Here is a 16240-nt window from a genome sequence, read left to right as displayed (position 1 = left end):
AGGGAGATTCCTGTCTTACCTCGTCTGTCAGTCTGTCCATCAGCATAGCAAACAAAAAAGGACTCAAAGCTGATCCTTGGTGTAGTCCCACCTCCACCTTGAACTCCTCTGTCTGACCTACAGCACATCTCACCACCGTCATACTTCTCTCATACATGTCCTGAACTACTCTGACATACTTCTCTGCCACTCCAGACGACCTCATACAGTACCACAGCTCCTCCCTCGGCACCCTGTCATACGCCTTCTCTAAATCTACGAACACACAATGCAGCTCCTTCTGACCTTCTCTGTACTTTTCCATCAACATTCTCAAAGCAAAAATGGCATCAGTGGTGCTCTTACGGGGCATGAAACCATACTGCTGCTCACAGATCTCCACCTTCTTCCTAAGCCTGGCTTCCACTACTCTTTCCCACAGCTTCATAGTGTGGCTCATCAACTTTATTCCTCTATAGTTGCTGCAGTTCTGCGTGTCACCCTTGTTCTTAAAGATCGGAACCAGAACGCTTCTCCTCCATTCCTCAGGCATCTTCTCACTCTCTAGAATCCTATTGAACAACCTCGTTAGAAATTCCACTGCTGTCTCTCCTAAGCACTTCCATACCTCCACAGGTAGGTCATCAGGACCAACGGCCTTTCCGCTCTTCATCCTTTTCAGAGCCTTCCTAACCTCATCCTTTCCAATCTCTGCTACTTCCTGCTCCACAACAACCACATCTTCCTCCCTTCTTTCCCTGTCATTTTCCTCGTTCATCAGCTCCTCAAAATACTCCTTCCATCTTTTCTGTACACTCTCCTCTTTGGTCAGCATTTAAACTAGCTAAAAGCTAAGCTAGCTTCTAGTTCTGAGAGTAGCTAGCACTCTAGCACTAGGACCCTGTTACTGATTAGAATAAAAGGGTTGACCCTCCTGTTTACTCAGACAGTAGATGGTTATTTGATTAAACAATGTACATTATCTGAGATATCATTTAGATACTCTACACTGTGTAAACATATTTATGAAGTTCACATACTGAATAGTTTGCTTTTATTTTCTTATAGTAGTCCAAATGGGATACAGTTGCAACAACTACCTTGAAGGGAGGATCAACTTCACATCCATTAAACTATTCAAACAATCAGTTGCAGTTCATAATAGGGGACATTCATTTAAGATAGGTAAACTGTTTTTCAGTGTGGCCTACCATTGGGTGCTGCGACGGTGATGCTGATGTTCAGAGAAGACGAGAGTATTTACTCAAAGAAAGAGAGAAATGGAAAAAACAGATATTTTTTCTTCTATTTTTGGGGTTTTATTTGAAATAAAGTGCAAGAACCCATTAGAAGTTATTCAGAGAACACCTTTGTGCATTATGGGTTTTTTGACAGAATGCATAAAACACTGGGAGGAATTTTGAACGTTGTTAAAGAAAAAGTAAATGTGGTTTGGCACCTCTTTCCTGCACGTCTGGAAGGCAGGAGGGCGCTGGCACAGCATCACACACAAATACCTCCAGGAGGATACCACACACCACAACAGGAGCAGGGAGCACGTTTCTGCTGCTCCTGGAAATACACTACCCACAATAAGTCTGGGATATTGTTATTTTCATGAGTGCTTTTCCTATTTGGGCTGACTTTTAACAAAATACATCAATGTTCCATTTGATTTTACGAAAAGTGAATGAGAAAAAACATTATTCTCAGTAGTTTGGTATTTATTAACCCAAAAATGAAGACAATTATGAAGATTGCCTAAAACAACCAGCATTATCCATGTCATTAGCCATTATTTCCACCATTTGCTGCAAGGACGGCTACGTCTCCTGCTCGTCACCAGCCTCATGATGTCGTTCTTAGGCGTTCCACTTTTCCACATGTGCTACATGCAGATCTACCAGGTCACCTGGGGGTGGGTTCTGATCATCCAGTCTCTGCTTCAGCTGGTCCTAGACGGGCCCTATGGGGTTCAGTTCACTTGTCCTCGCTGGCCATACCATATAAGACACTCCCACTTCCAGACTACCAAAAGACCAGCTGTGGCATCCACCACCCATTCATTTGCTGGAGTTTAGAAATGTTGGTTCTCATATGTTTGTGCCTGTTATCGATAACACAAGGACCCTCAGTTGATCACCCATGTGCCGTCTGCTTTAGAGCTACGCATCCTTCAGTGGGGATGGTGGATGCAGACTCCAACATCAGAGTGCAGTATCTGCCTCAGTGTGCATCAGAGCTTTGACCTCTTTGGTTTCCATAAGAGAGGAAAAAGATCAATCAATGCTGCCTTGTAAGCCAGCTTGACTTCTGCACTTTTTCTACTCCTGAAACTATCCACAGTCATCAGTGGAAGAGAAAACACTGCAGTACCTTTTTACAGTAAATCATCTGATGATCGAAGAGAAAAAACATTCTCTGCTGACTCTTGTTCTGAGGCTGGGACAGCTTGGTTAACTCCCCAGAAAAGATGAGTTCAGAGCTTCTGCTGAGAACATCCTCCCCCTGCAGAAAAACACACAGTTGTGACTAACTTTTCCCACGCTTTGAACTGGTGGCTCTTCTCTGTCGGACCCCACCTCCCAGTCCTCTATGGAGCTCTGCCAGCGGGCAATCTTCTCAATGTTTTCAAGGCGCCGTTTCCTCTCATTGATAAGCCTGGCAACATTTTTCATGGCATTTAGGGCAGCGTCAACGTCTTTGTAGTCCCTGAAGGTGAGACATCAACACATGAGTTCAGTCTTTATTTTACAGGAAACTAACAAAGCACTGTGAGGAAGACAGGCTCACGTTCTCATTGTTTGTTGAGAAAGTTTTTTCCCATTTATCTGTCTTTAGCCAAAACAAATGTTGGATAACCTTTAACCCATACAGTTAAGGGGTCTGCCACCTGAGGCTCTGAAGCCACATGCACCTCTGTTATCCCTCCATCATGGCTCTTAGGCTTTAACCAAAAATGCTTTGTTGAGTTTAGCACATAATCTAATCTATGATGAACAATAGGGTCTACTTTTCATAATGATAGAAAATGTCATGTTTAATTTGTTTTTGTTTTTTGAATTAATTCAAATCTGCTGCAGCAAGAACATCTTATTTGACACTTTTATTTTGAAAGGAACTCTTCTGTGCCACTCTCAAAAGTAAAGTTAAAGTCCCACTCCAATCATCTTTAGATCTACCGTAAAGGCTTTTCCAGTTGGCAATTTATTATGATTTGCCCTTTTTAGCACCTGTGTTGTTTTCTAGGACATAGTTTCTGCAGAACGGCAGGAGTTCATTAGAAATTCACCTCTAAACTGTGGGTGGGACTGTTGCTGTGGAGTAAGCCTGCCCCCATTTCCCATCAGTTTACAAGCTCTCCTGCTAGCTTATAGCCTCTCACACCCCCAAGCTAACATTAGCAGTTCCACAAAAATGGTGATCAGTATCAGATCTTATAAACTTCCTGGTTGAATGAACGTCAAAATGAATACAAAAATAACAGCTGCTACCCTTTTTTTTTCAAGAACAAATATTCAATATTTGTGTTATGTATTTGGGGGTTAGGAGGGATGGAGGGCATTTCCATGAGGGACAGCGATGAAGACGAATCAGATGGTTGTGGGTGAAAATCCCAGTAGATCAGCAGTTTCTGAACCCCTCAGACCAGCCCGTCTGGCACCAACAACAAATGCCACATTTATAGTCACTTCATTCACAGTTCTACTCCATTCTGATGCTCGCTTTGAACTGCAGCAGATCATCTTGATCACGTCTACATGCATTAAGTTGCTGCCATGTGATTGGCTGATTAGAAATTTGCATTATCGAGCAGCTGGACAGGTGTGCCTACTGTAATTAAGTGGCTGGTAAGGGTATAGAAAAAATATATAGAAATAAATGTCCATGTTTCTCCTGGAGGAACCACTATAAAGGGTTTGTTTCAAACCAATCTTTTATTTCCAGGTGAAGTGCAAGGCTCCTCTGCTTACTGTCCATAACGCTGATGCTGACGGCGAGCTCTCACCTGTGCTGAGGGTTGGTGTATTTGAGCAGTTCAGCCAGCTGCAGCGGATATTTGCAGATCTTCTGAACTGGAGTGAGCAGGAAGCCGTCCAGAGAAATGTCGATCATCCTCTGCAGCAGCCGGCAGGCTTCAAAGAAGAAGACGTACTTGTTGACCTTCATCAGTTTGGAGAGCTGGACGCAGGCATTGGGGTGGTTGTTGCAATACTCTGAATAAATCTGGAAATCTGTTTGCTGCACATGAATAACAGTGAAAAACAAAAGTGTTGTTAGAAATGATAAAAAAAATTTGACCACTGTTACAGTTTTTTATAAAGATAAAAAATAACAGAGGATGCAGAAGCCCGTTAATTTCTGATACTGTACACCTCAACGGCTATTATCCCGCTTATACCATGGTCCGGGTGAACACTCGATTCTGATTGGTTGCTGGGTGTTCATTAAAAAGTGATAAACCACAGTGATAACCGCACGGGGAAAAAAGTAGTTCCGGTCAGCTAGCTTAAATGTTTTGTATCACTGCGCTGGCTTCTTTGAAACAACCTTTTGCTTCATCATTTGGACAAAACATGCGTTAAGAGGAGAACTTTCTCTCTGAACTGATGCTTTATTCAAGCCATCGGAAAGATCACCATAAATATATCGCCGAATCTTGACTGCAGCAGTGGTGCGGCGCGACGCAGTACAGCCCTGCGCGGGACTATTTTCTTCATCCCGCCCGCGCCCGCTGAATTTCGGACCAATCCCGCCCGCTCCGCAAACGTATGCGTTACATTCCCGCCCGCACCCGCAATATGTATGTCCTCTCCCGCCCGCACCCGCAAAACTCATAGAATTTAGTCCCGCACAGTAATAGAGATGCATTGATTTTGTATCGTCTCCCGTCCCGCAGGAGAAAAACACGTATCTGTATTGATATTATTAAAGAGATTCATGTCCCTCCTCCAGCCTCATCTTTTCATGCATTCCTCATTTGTGTAATTTGCAACTTAATTATTAAATATATTTTCACAAATCCTGTTCGGTTAAAAGTGTGCGTCTGTGCGCGCGCAGACAGACGGCCTGAAGCGCACTCTTAGTAAGAGGCGGGGCGGGGCGTTGCACACCCCCAACAACAGATTAGATGACAGAGGCCATTGGGCGTCTCTACCTGGTGCCTTCACGGAGCTTCAGTAAATAAGAATCCATCAGCCGCACAGCCTAACGTAATCCGCTAATATATATTCATGAGCTATTCATGGCAGCACTGATCCCGCAGGTTTTTTTTTAGCCGCCCGCCCGCAGCGCAATTCAAACCGCCCAATCCCGCGAGATTTTGGTTGACCCGGCGGGACCCAATCCCAATGCAGCCCTCTACGATGCAGACTATTTGTTACGTGGTGCGGCGTGCGTTAAAAAGTAATAATGCACACTTCGTCTGCCATTAAACCTTACATACCATCGTCACCAACAATAGAAATGAACATTTAGTCAATTTTAGTATTTTAATCTTGAAATCGCTTCTTTTTGCAAAATGTAACTATTTAACACATGGTGCGCCGTGTTGTCATGGTAACAGAAGAGTCGGCACTGACCTCAACTGCAGCAGCGAAAGAAAAAGTGATATCTCTGCTGATGGTCACGATGGTTAAATAAAGCATCAGATCAGAAAGTTCTCCTCTAACTGCTTGTTTTGGTCCAGAGTTTGTTTTAAAGAAGCCAGCGCAGTGATACAGAACGTTTGAGCTATGTGACCGGAACTACTTTTTTAGGCGTCCGTCATCACTTGGGATTATCGCTTTTTAATGCACACCCAGCAGCAAATCAGAATCAAGTACTTACCCAGTATAATAAAAGAAAAAGCCACAATAGTCTCTGAAATTATTTAACACTGAATAAAGGATGAAAAAAAATCCAAACATACTGAAAATCAACCAATAACAATCTGACATTGACTTTTTGGTTCTACAAAATATCTGTTAAAAAAACAAGACAAGGAACATTCCTGGAGAACCTGGTTCCTTTAAATTTAGTTACAGTGTGTTCTAAATTATTATTCAAATTGTATTTAATTGCCAAAAGGAAAAATCCTCTTTCAATGAAACTCATGGATGATATTGTGTCTCAGGGCTCTTTGCTTCACTGACATCAATCTCTGACAGCTGTGATAATTAGTTTGCAGGTGAGTTCAATTAAAGGAAAAACTAGTAAAGAAGGACTTTTAAAATTATTAAGCAGACCAACATTTTCAAGCAATATGGGAAAAACAGGACCACTGCTGCTGTGTTCAATGCCTTAGAAGGTATGAAAACCTTGCATATTTCAGGAAAACTTAAGCGGGATCATCGTAATATTGAGAGATTCCAGAGCACTCATTGGTTGGTGCAGATGAAGTCAGAATGATGAAGGTTTCTGCCAGACAAATACAGCGGATTAAGAGAGCAGCTGCTCCTGCAGATTTGAAGCTGCAGGAGTCTCTGACACCACTTTCTTCAGTGGTACAAACAGAAGAACTGTATGGAGCCAGTGACCTCACAGAGAACCGCTGTCTGCCGCCGGAGCAGCAGAGCGAGTGCCCGGTGTGGCGTCCTCCACTCCCAGACAAAGCTCGGTCCACTGCCTGGCTACTTTAAAGAACCTACAACATGACATATTTTCAGTTGTTTCACACTTTTTTGTTATGTATATAATTCCACATGTTAATTCATAGTTTTGATGCCTTCAGTGTGAGTCTACATCAGTCACCTCCTCTACATGGATGACATCAAGCTATTTTCTAAGAGCGAGCGTGACATTGACTTCCTGATCCACACCACCAGGATCTACAGTACTGACATTGGGATGTCATTCGGGCTCGAGAAATGCAGCCGGATGGTGACTAAGAGAGGCAAGGTAGTCCACACAGGAGGGGTCTCACTCCCAGAAGGAACAATAGCAGATATCGAGGACAGTTACAAGTACCTTGGAATTCCACAGGCAAATGGCAACCTGGAGCAGGCAACAAGGAAAGCTGCAACAGCTAAATACCTCCAACGAGTAAGGCAAGTCCTGAGAAACCAGCTCAATGGCAAAAATAAGACCCGGGCAATAAACAGCTAGTTATCAGATACCCTGCAGGAATAATAAGATGGCCAAATGAAGAGATACAGACCACGGATGTTAAAACACGAAAGTTCCTCACCATGCATGGAGGGTTCCATCCCAAATCCAGCACCCTGAGACTGTATGCTAGCCGCAAGGAAGGAGGCCGAGGACTAGTGAGCGTAGAAGCCACTATCCAGGATGAAACATCCAAGATGTATGAATACATCAAGCTCAAGGCCCCAACTGACAGTGTGCTCAGTGAATGTCTCAGGCAATGGAGAACAGAGGATACAGTGCTGGAGGACAGATCCTCATGGGAGGACAAACCCCTGCATGGGATGTACCACCGGACCATAACTGAAGTGGCGGATATCAAGAAGTCCTACCAATGGCTAGAGAGGGCTGGCCTTCAGGACAGCACTGAAGCATTCATCCAGTCAGCTCAGGAACAAGCCCTGAGCACCAGAGCCATAGAGGCTCAGATCAACCACACCAGACAAGACCCAAGGTGTAGATCTACCACACCAGACAAGACCCAAGGTGTAGATCTACCACACCACACAAGACCCAAGGTGTAGGCTGTGCAAAGAGGCGCCGGAAACAATCCAGCACATAACTGCAGGGTGTAAGATGCTGGCAGGGAAAGCATACATGGAGCGCCACAATCAAGTGGCTGGAATAATATACAGGAAAATGTGTGCAGAATATGAACTGGAAACCCCAAGGTCAAAATGGGAAACACCTCCGAAGTTGGTAGAAAATGAGAGGGCAAAGATCCTGTGGGACTTCCAGATCCAGACTGATAGGATGGTAATGGAGAACCAACCAGACATTGTAGTGGTGGATAAAGAACAGAGGAAAGCCGTTGTGGTGGATGTGGCAGTGCCAAGCGATGGGAACATCAGGAAGAAGGAACATGAGAAACTGGAGAAATACCAGGGACTCAGAGAAGAACTGGAGAAAGCCTGGAAAGTGAAGGTGACAGTGGTGCCTGTGGTAATTGGAGCACTCGGGGCAGTAACCCCCAAGCTGGAGGAGTGGCTACAACAGATACCTGGAAAGACCTCTGACCTCTCAGTCCAGAAAAGCGCAGTGCTAGGAACAGCTAAGATACTGCAGGACCCTCTAGCTCCCAGGCCTCTGGTAGAGGACCCGAGCTTGGAGGAGAAACCACCCACGGAAGGGTGAGAGGGGCGTTTTTTTTATTTTTATATATATTCATGTCTGATGCAAATTTTCAAAAAAAGTCCCAATTAAATTAAGTTACTTATGTGTCCTTTATACAATGTTTACATGTGTATAAAATAAAAACTCTTAATTTCACTATTCACTGATAGTATTCTTTCAAGTAATGTCACAAAATAAGTTTCAGACTGATCTGCTGTGGAATTTCAAAATAAGACCCCAAAAAAATAGGTATTAAGGTGCTTAAGTGACATATGTGTAAAAAAACTGCTTAATAATTTTATATTTTTGTGATAATTTGGATCAGTGACATTGAAGGGTTTTAGTTTTAAAAAATACTGTATGGTATCATTTCATATTTACGCTAATGCAGTGTTTTTCAACCTTTTTTGAGCCAAGGCACACTTTCTCCTTGACAAAAATTCCACGGCACACCAGCATCCAAAAATTTAAAAAGCAGAAACTCATAGTCTGTATTGATCTACAGCTCCTCCACGATCTCACATGCATTTTTGTGATAATTGTGGCAGAAAAATCTGGAAGTTGTAGTTGTTTTTTCTATAAGATGTAATAAAAGTTAAGTTAATTTTTATTAATAATTTTCAACTAAATTATTTGACATTTTACCCTGGTAGTTGTTTTTTCATTTTTATGTAACCTCACAAAAAAACAAATATATTCTTTCTATACTGTGATTCATTTTTTTAACATTTCTTTCAATATTAGTGCAAAGACAACTGTAATTTTTAAACAATATGATCCCAATATTTTTGATCAAATTTACAAAAAAAGACAACATTATATTTATGTTTTCTGTAGCTACACAAAAAGTGAACATGATGAAGTTTCAGTAGTTTTCTTTTGTCTTAATCAAAGATGAAGTCTTTGAAAACTTTAACAAAAATGTTTTATTTCTTTTAAGATTATTAAATTGTTTCAATTTAGTTTAATTGTGTCTGTTTCACCTTAATCCTGTTACTTAAATGTTGTTATTACTTAAGTTTAACATCTAAAATAATCCAGACGTTATTAGAAAAGTTGTTTAGTCAGAAAGATGACTTGGACAAAACTCTGGGATGTTTGGCTGATAATAAACACAAACCTGGAAGGAGAACTAAACTGTTGACCTCTGATTTCATCAAGATGATTGAAAAACTGTTGATGTGTTCGTTGTGGATTTAAGATGTTTAACAGGGAAGACTCATTTTACGCTGAGACTCACTTTAATCCAATGCATCATGGGAGATGTAGTGATGGCAGACAGACTCTCTTCTCTGAGCTTTATTGTTTTGTTCACTTGTTCCACGGTCTGACACCGGATTCTGTGGAAAGCTGCACCGCTAAAGACGAGCTTTAGCTGGTATTTATGTTGGAACTGAGAGACTTTATGAGCAGAATCAGAACAAGGAAGTGAAGACTTTCACCACTTCTGATTGGTCAGACTGATGACATGTGATTAAGCCTCCAAGAATGATTGGTGGAGACAGTTAAAGGGGCGGGACATTTCCAAAAACAGAGCCTAAACTTTGGCTGAATCGCATTACCGTCATTCTGATCAAAATGTCTTTAATACTGTAGATCAAATACAGTGATCCTTCGCTATAACGCACTTTACTTTTCACGGTTTCGCTACTTCACGGATTTGCATCGTGCATTGTGTTCTGCATTCTGATTGGCTAAAAAGTCACTCCGCTTCTTCTCTACCTGTGCGTCAATAACGCTGCAGTGTAACCCTTGTACTATCCTAGGCACTTTAGCATTGGGAGTTGGGTCATCTAGACCCACTAGACAGAGCTCTGAACCTTTTTTCTTCAATGATTTGTTATCTTCACTGGTGTCCATGGATCACATGAAATCTTTCCACCTTTATCCACCTTTGTCATGGAAGGAATAAGACGTCAGTGTGAGGGTGGGGTCATCTAAGATAGCACAAGGGTTAATATGTATACGTATGTAAAACAGCATGCCTAATTTATCATCTTGCAATTTGGAGTTTCTCTAAAACCCATAGAAAAGAGCGACAACAACTGCCTATCACCATGTTCTTCTCCCGAACAAACACAGCTGCACCGCGGGCTTCAAAAGAAGAAAACACTGCAGAGCGGATGGTACCAAGATTTCCAGGAAACTGAACATATTCAAGACCCCTGGTGTCAACTGCTGCAGAGCAGCCCAGACCATTACGGAGCCTCCTCCATACTTTTCAGTGGGGACCGCCCTCTATTCTTGGTTTTTCTTCTTTTTTAAGCGTAATACAGGGTGTGTGGCTTTTGCTCAAAACTGTTCTGAGTTGCAACATCTGTTTTTTATTGCTTGAGTTACTCCGGTTCTCAAGTGCTGTAAAAGCCTAAAGAGTGATGGGAAACCTGGAGAACTGCAGGCTTTCCACCAGCCTCTGGATTCAGATGTTTAGAATGAATGATGAAGCAGGGCTTACATATTCTAAGAAGCAGCAGCCAATCTCGCTGAGATGCGGCTGCTCCTTGTTGAATCTCTTCTCCAAGGTTTTCAGGAACTTCCTCTGGAATCGGTATATGTCTTCGATGTTCCCAAAGATTGTGCGCAGCTGGTCTTCAGTGAACATGTCTGTCCTCTTACGGCACTGTTTGATATAACCCTGTGAGACACAAGCAGGATCACAGAAGCAGCTGATGAGACATTTAAGAAGCACTGTGTGGATAAAGCTGTGGACAGGAAGTCCGTTTCAGTCAGAACAACTACTGTAGTGCAGAGAGTGACAGCATGTCCAGACCTCACATATGTCCTTCAGATGCTTGATGTAGTCTTGTTCGGTGCTCATGATCTCATTGATGACATTGGTTCTCATTTGTTCTTTGCAGGGTAGGCCAGGTCCTGATAGAGAACCGAGACTGGCCTGGCCTTCATCAAGAGCCTGAATCTCCCCTAGATGTGCCAGATACTCCTCCATTGGTTCATCCTGATTTACACGCAACTGAGGGCAGAACATACCAAGGTGGAAACATGTCAAATCATTTCTTATGAAAAAGTCTTTCAATAATTATTTCCTTTTGTGCATAAAGTTCCCTTTTCTTTGTATTTTACCCCTTTGGCCTAATCATTTCTTTCTTAGGGGTCCATTATGCCAGACTGGTTACTCAGCAACAGCAACGTTTTTTCAAATAAGAAATACACGCTGAGAGGGTTCATACAGCTGGTAGATCAAGGGAAGCACAGGGGTTCTCACCCGAACAAAGCTGGCAGGAAACCAGCCCTCACTGTCCATGATGCGACCCCACCACCACTCCTTGTCGGTTGCATCCACCACCTCTATGACGTCACCAGCTTTGAAGCCCAGCTCCTGCACGTCCATGGTGACGTGATCCCACAGAGCCTCGGCGAAGACGACGCTGCCATCGCTGATCAGCTGCAGAAGAGAAGATCTGGTCTCACACTGTGGAGGACATGCCGCCAGCTCCTTGACGGGGTACTGAGGACGTGGTCCATCAAAGTTATCGACATCAAAACCAAAGAACGCTCTGCAATCTGGAACATCCATTTCACCTGTTTGTTAACAATTAGCTCTCCAACCTGCTCACTTCAGTGGTCTACCCTTTACCTTAAGCAGAACCAAGAGCTTTGATTTGAGTGTCAGCGGGCTGATGATGGTCGAGAGCTCCAGCCATGCTGTTGACCACCAGCAGGAATGCTGGTGAAAACCACAGACTCCTTCAGAAGGAAAGTTCAAATCGTTTGAATTCCTTTTTCTCATGAGGACTTCCCTCAGGATTCCTGAGCTGCTGGCTGCCAGGACTAGAATCTGGTCCTTCCTTCAACAGCTCCCAGAAGGTCCAGGAGTTAGAAGAACACTTCTTGATGCTGTTTTTAGCATAAAAAACATCTTATCTAAGCCTAGACAGTCAAAGGTGTAGGCAAATACATTTACTGGAGTGGATCTCATAATGACGTCACACGCTGGCGATTAAAGCCTCCTTCAGCCATTGGTTCAGATCTTTGACCCCGTCACGCCGCATGTTGCTAATTCACTATATACCATTAAATCCTGGAATCCACTTCATTTAACATCACCTTGAAGGGAAAAAACACAGAAGACTTTTGTTTTGATTGACCAGATTCATGTTTGTCTCACTGAATGACACACACATGTCCCAGAGCATCAGACGGGGAGAGGACAGAAACACGTGTCCCTGCTGGATCAGTGTCTTTCAAAGCCCCTGGACACCACACGCGTGTGATGCAGCCCCTCCAGAGACGACCGGACGTGAGGACGACTCCAACACACTGCTGCTCGTCTGCTCACCGTTCCTCCTCTGATCTCTCTCTTAGCTCCACAGATCACCCATGGTGAGGAGCTGATCAGACAATGCTGCAGTTGCTAAGCAACCCATCTGCACCATTTTGCCTTGTTGGTGCCTTACGCTCCCAACTCCATTCTAGAGAGATGAAACCGCAGTCATCTGCTGATCCGACACGCAAAACAGCATGAGCTGAACCATGACAAAATCTTTTTATTTTATGCTGATATTGTACGCATTTTTTTAAATATGGGACCTCTGATTATATCTGTTTCAGAGTCCTGCTCTGAGCGCACAGCGTCATCAACCAGGTTCCAGCAGCAGAACGGATCAGTCCACCTGATGGATTCAGGCCCATTTCCCCTTCAGGATGCTGACAGAGCCGGAGGAGGGGCAGCGCATGAACACAGCCACTGCCTTCATTGTGGAAGGCTCAGGTTGGACATTAAACACTGAAATGTAGCATCACAGTGTAAAGGAACACACGGCAGTTGCCATGGCTACATTCCCCAGCAGATAAACATGATGGAGCACAGAAACGAGACTTCCATCCAGAGCTCAGAAGAGGCTGCATGTCCACGTCTGCCCAATCGACTGTTTTAATGCGCAGCTTTCCAGCGACACAAGCTGGTTGGTTGCTGCATGTTTGTCCCCTGGCTGGTTTGTGGAGGGAGTGAACACCACAGCAGACTAACATTTACTTCTCCCTGAAGCAGATCTGTCAAGTTCTTCACGCTAACTTTTTAACTCTGTCCACAAATGGAAACCCAGAAAACAGCAGCGTACTGAGAAGTCTTCCAATGCTGACTTTAATATTGCCTCCATCCTGCAGTTGAATAATATTACTTGAAATTACAGTAGTTGAAAACAGGGCAGAAGCTGCTGCTGGTGCTCGTCAGGTGGGAACAGTTTAGCTCCACCCCCAAAGGGAAGTTCCAAGAAAAACCCGTCTGCAGCCCTTGGAGGGAAAAGTAGGCCTCAAAGATCAAGAATGGGTGGAAAAGGAAGAGCAAGCACTGCAGTTAGGGGTCAGTGCTCCCCACTGAGGTCCGTCACCAGTGTTCTCCCTCAGCAGCAGCAGCAGCAGAGGCAGGTGAGGAGCTTCCAGGAGCAGAGACACAGAACATTCTAAATCAAACACCTCCTTCTGATTGGTCCATGGAAACTGGCTAAAGAAAACACTAAACATCTAGGAGATTTTTATTGAATGAAAACATAAAAGCCAGAGCGTAGGAACACATTCAGGACTATGACGGGAAGCAAAAGCCTTCGGTTAAAGATCAGGAGCTGCCTCCATCCCTGCTGCAGCTGGAATTTCCCTTCCAACCCGGTCAGACGCACAGACGGCAGCTGGACACGCATCAACACACGGCTTCATTCTCCTGCTGGTACCTGAGCTCCTCTGCTGCCGAGTCCGAGGGTCCGAGAGCGCCTCCGGTGCAGCCTCCGTCTGTCTGGTGTCCTCCTCATGTGCCCGTGTGTGTGTGTGTGTGTGTGTGTCCGCGCTCTACTGGAAGGCCAGCAGAAACATGAGCACCACGTTGATGATGATGAGCAGCATCATGATGAAGAACACCACCACCTTCTGTGTTTCGGGGGGCAGGTTGCAGCGCAGCACAGTATTCAGGAAGCCCATCCTCTGCCTGCTCCACCGCCCAGCGCCGCCGCCGCCGCGCGCCATCAGTCTCCTCGCCTCCTCCTCTGTCTCCACAGGACCGCCTCCCCTCCCCCACCGCCTCTCCCTCAGCACCGAGCCTCCACACCACACCGTTTCGCCGCCTCCTCGGCTCTCTCTGTCGCTGTCGTCTCGGGCTGCTGTCCACCTCCGCTCAGCTCCAGCTTCTCCTGCCACCTTGGCGATGTGCTGCGCCGCCGCGGCCTGCCGGTGGGGGCCGAGTGCCCGATGACTGCGGGGGGGGGGTCAGCACGGCGGCTCCTCCTCTCTTTTCCGCTGCTTTCCTTCACTGACTTAGCAGTTCTTCTCCTGCTTCCTCCTCACTGGTGTTTGCTCAGGATCAAAGGGAAGGATGCTTCATCGCTCTGGATCCCAGCTCCTCTTCTGTCATCGTCTCCGTTCACAGCGGTCTGCGCACGTTTGCTTCCACTCAGACTCCGTCCTCTCATTCCCAGAGTCTGGCTCCTCCATCAAAAGCACCTCCTAAAATGGTGCTCCCTCATCGCTCCGACTACCAGAATGAACCGTTTTTCCTTTTTTCCTCTCCTTCCTCTCCTCCTTCCATCTGTGCCCACCCTGGAGTGGCAGGCAGCCAATCAGAATGCACGGCGTTTCAGCACATCCTGGATACCAGAATGGTTCAGGGAAGGCCCTAGCAACACCCCCACCCCCCACCCCCCACGAGGCGAGGAGGCAGTGTGGGGGTGGGCAGGACCCGGAGGGAGGGGTCCAGAGTAGATCATGCTGAATAAAATATAGGTGGTGGAACGAAGGCGTGAGAAGCTGAGCTTGTTGGCTTTTCCTGCTACAAAAGGTCCAATTATTTTGTAGAATCTCACTGACTTCAACGTTTTTCCTTCGTTAAAACGTGGACTGCAGAACCAGACACCAGTTCCAAACTATTTGCAGATGCAGAAGCTTGCAGTACGTCTGCTGTTTGCCATCTCTGTCCTTAAGCTCTAAAAAGATCTGTGAGAGCAGCAGCTGGACCAACGTGAATGCAGACCCTCAGAAAGCCTTCATGTGGAAAGAGCACGTCTCCACACACCTGGTATCTGCTCATGTCTGCTCACATGCTACTTCACGGACAACCACAAACGTGGGAAATCTGTGGTTTCAGGAACTAGTTAGAGCCAATGATCTGGAGAAGTGAGGCTTTTCTCTATGAACGTGGTCTTTTTAACCTCCAACAAACGAGTTCTACCAAACATCTGAACACAGCAGCTGACACTATTTGAACCCCAATAATTTAGTAAGTTCTCCCACTTAGAAATCATGGAGGAATCTGACATTATCATCATGTGTCCACTGTAAGATACATCATCTAAAACTATCTGGAAATCCCATTGGAGGATTTTTTAAATGTTTTTGTCTGCTTCTGCTGCAAATAAGTATTTGAACACCTGAGAACATCAATGTTAACATTTAGTGCAGTAGCTTTTGTTTGTGATTCCACAGGTCAAACATTTCCTGTAGTTTTTCAGCAGGTTTGCTGACACTCCAGGAGGGATTTTGGCCCCCTCCTCCTCAGATCTGTCTTATGGAGCCACTCCTTGTTCTCCTGGCTGTGTGCTTGGGGTCATTGTCCAATTGGAAGACCCAGCCACGCCCATCTTCAATGCTCTACCTGAGGGAAGGAGGTTGTTCCCCAAAAACTCACAATACATGGTCCTGGTCATCCTCTCCTCTATACAGTGAAGTCATCCCGTCCCATGTGCAGAAAAACAACCCATAGCGTGATGCTACCACCTCCATGCTTCACAGTAGGGATGGTGTTCTTGGAATGAGACTCATCATTTTCTTCCTCCAAACACGACGAGTGGAATTAAGACAAAAAGTTCAATTTTGGTCTCATCTGACCACATGACTTTCTCCCATGATTCCTCTGGATCGTCCAAATGGTCATTGGCGTCAGACGGGTCTGGACGTGATGGTTTAAGCAGAAGAACCTTCTGAGTCATGCATGATTTCAAACCATGTCGTCTTAGTGGATTACCAACAGTAACCATGGAAACGGTGGTCCTTTCAGGTCACTGACCAGCTCCTCCCATGTAGT

General features: G+C 44.9%; 1 protein-coding gene across 5 annotated transcripts in view; it reads right to left on the bottom strand.

Annotated features, from left to right (window-relative positions):
• The window catches only part of arhgef4 (Rho guanine nucleotide exchange factor (GEF) 4), a 53652-nt gene that overhangs the window by 6383 nt on the left and 31029 nt on the right, over positions 1-16240 (bottom strand). For 4 of the 5 annotated variants that reach the window (XM_078938802.1, XM_023950085.2, XM_023950086.1 and 1 more), the window contains 6 exons: positions 11441-11620; positions 10988-11188; positions 10673-10852; positions 3989-4221; positions 2562-2691; positions 2356-2487 (listed from right to left, as the gene is read on the bottom strand). In XM_078938802.1, the coding sequence (XP_078794928.1) occupies positions 2356-2487; positions 2562-2691; positions 3989-4221; positions 10673-10852; positions 10988-11188; positions 11441-11620 (1056 nt within the window). Of the gene's footprint in view, positions 1-2355; positions 2488-2561; positions 2692-3988; positions 4222-10672; positions 10853-10987; positions 11189-11440; positions 11621-13901; positions 14763-16240 lie in introns of those variants that run through there. The other variant, XM_023950087.2, reaches the window with a different exon arrangement.

Source organism: Oryzias latipes, chromosome 20, assembly GCF_053564925.1.
Source record: "Oryzias latipes strain Hd-rR chromosome 20, Olatipes_Hd-rR_3.1".
In the NCBI taxonomy this organism is placed as follows: Eukaryota; Metazoa; Chordata; class Actinopteri; order Beloniformes; family Adrianichthyidae; genus Oryzias; species Oryzias latipes.
This window is presented reverse-complemented; position numbering and strand designations above follow the sequence as displayed.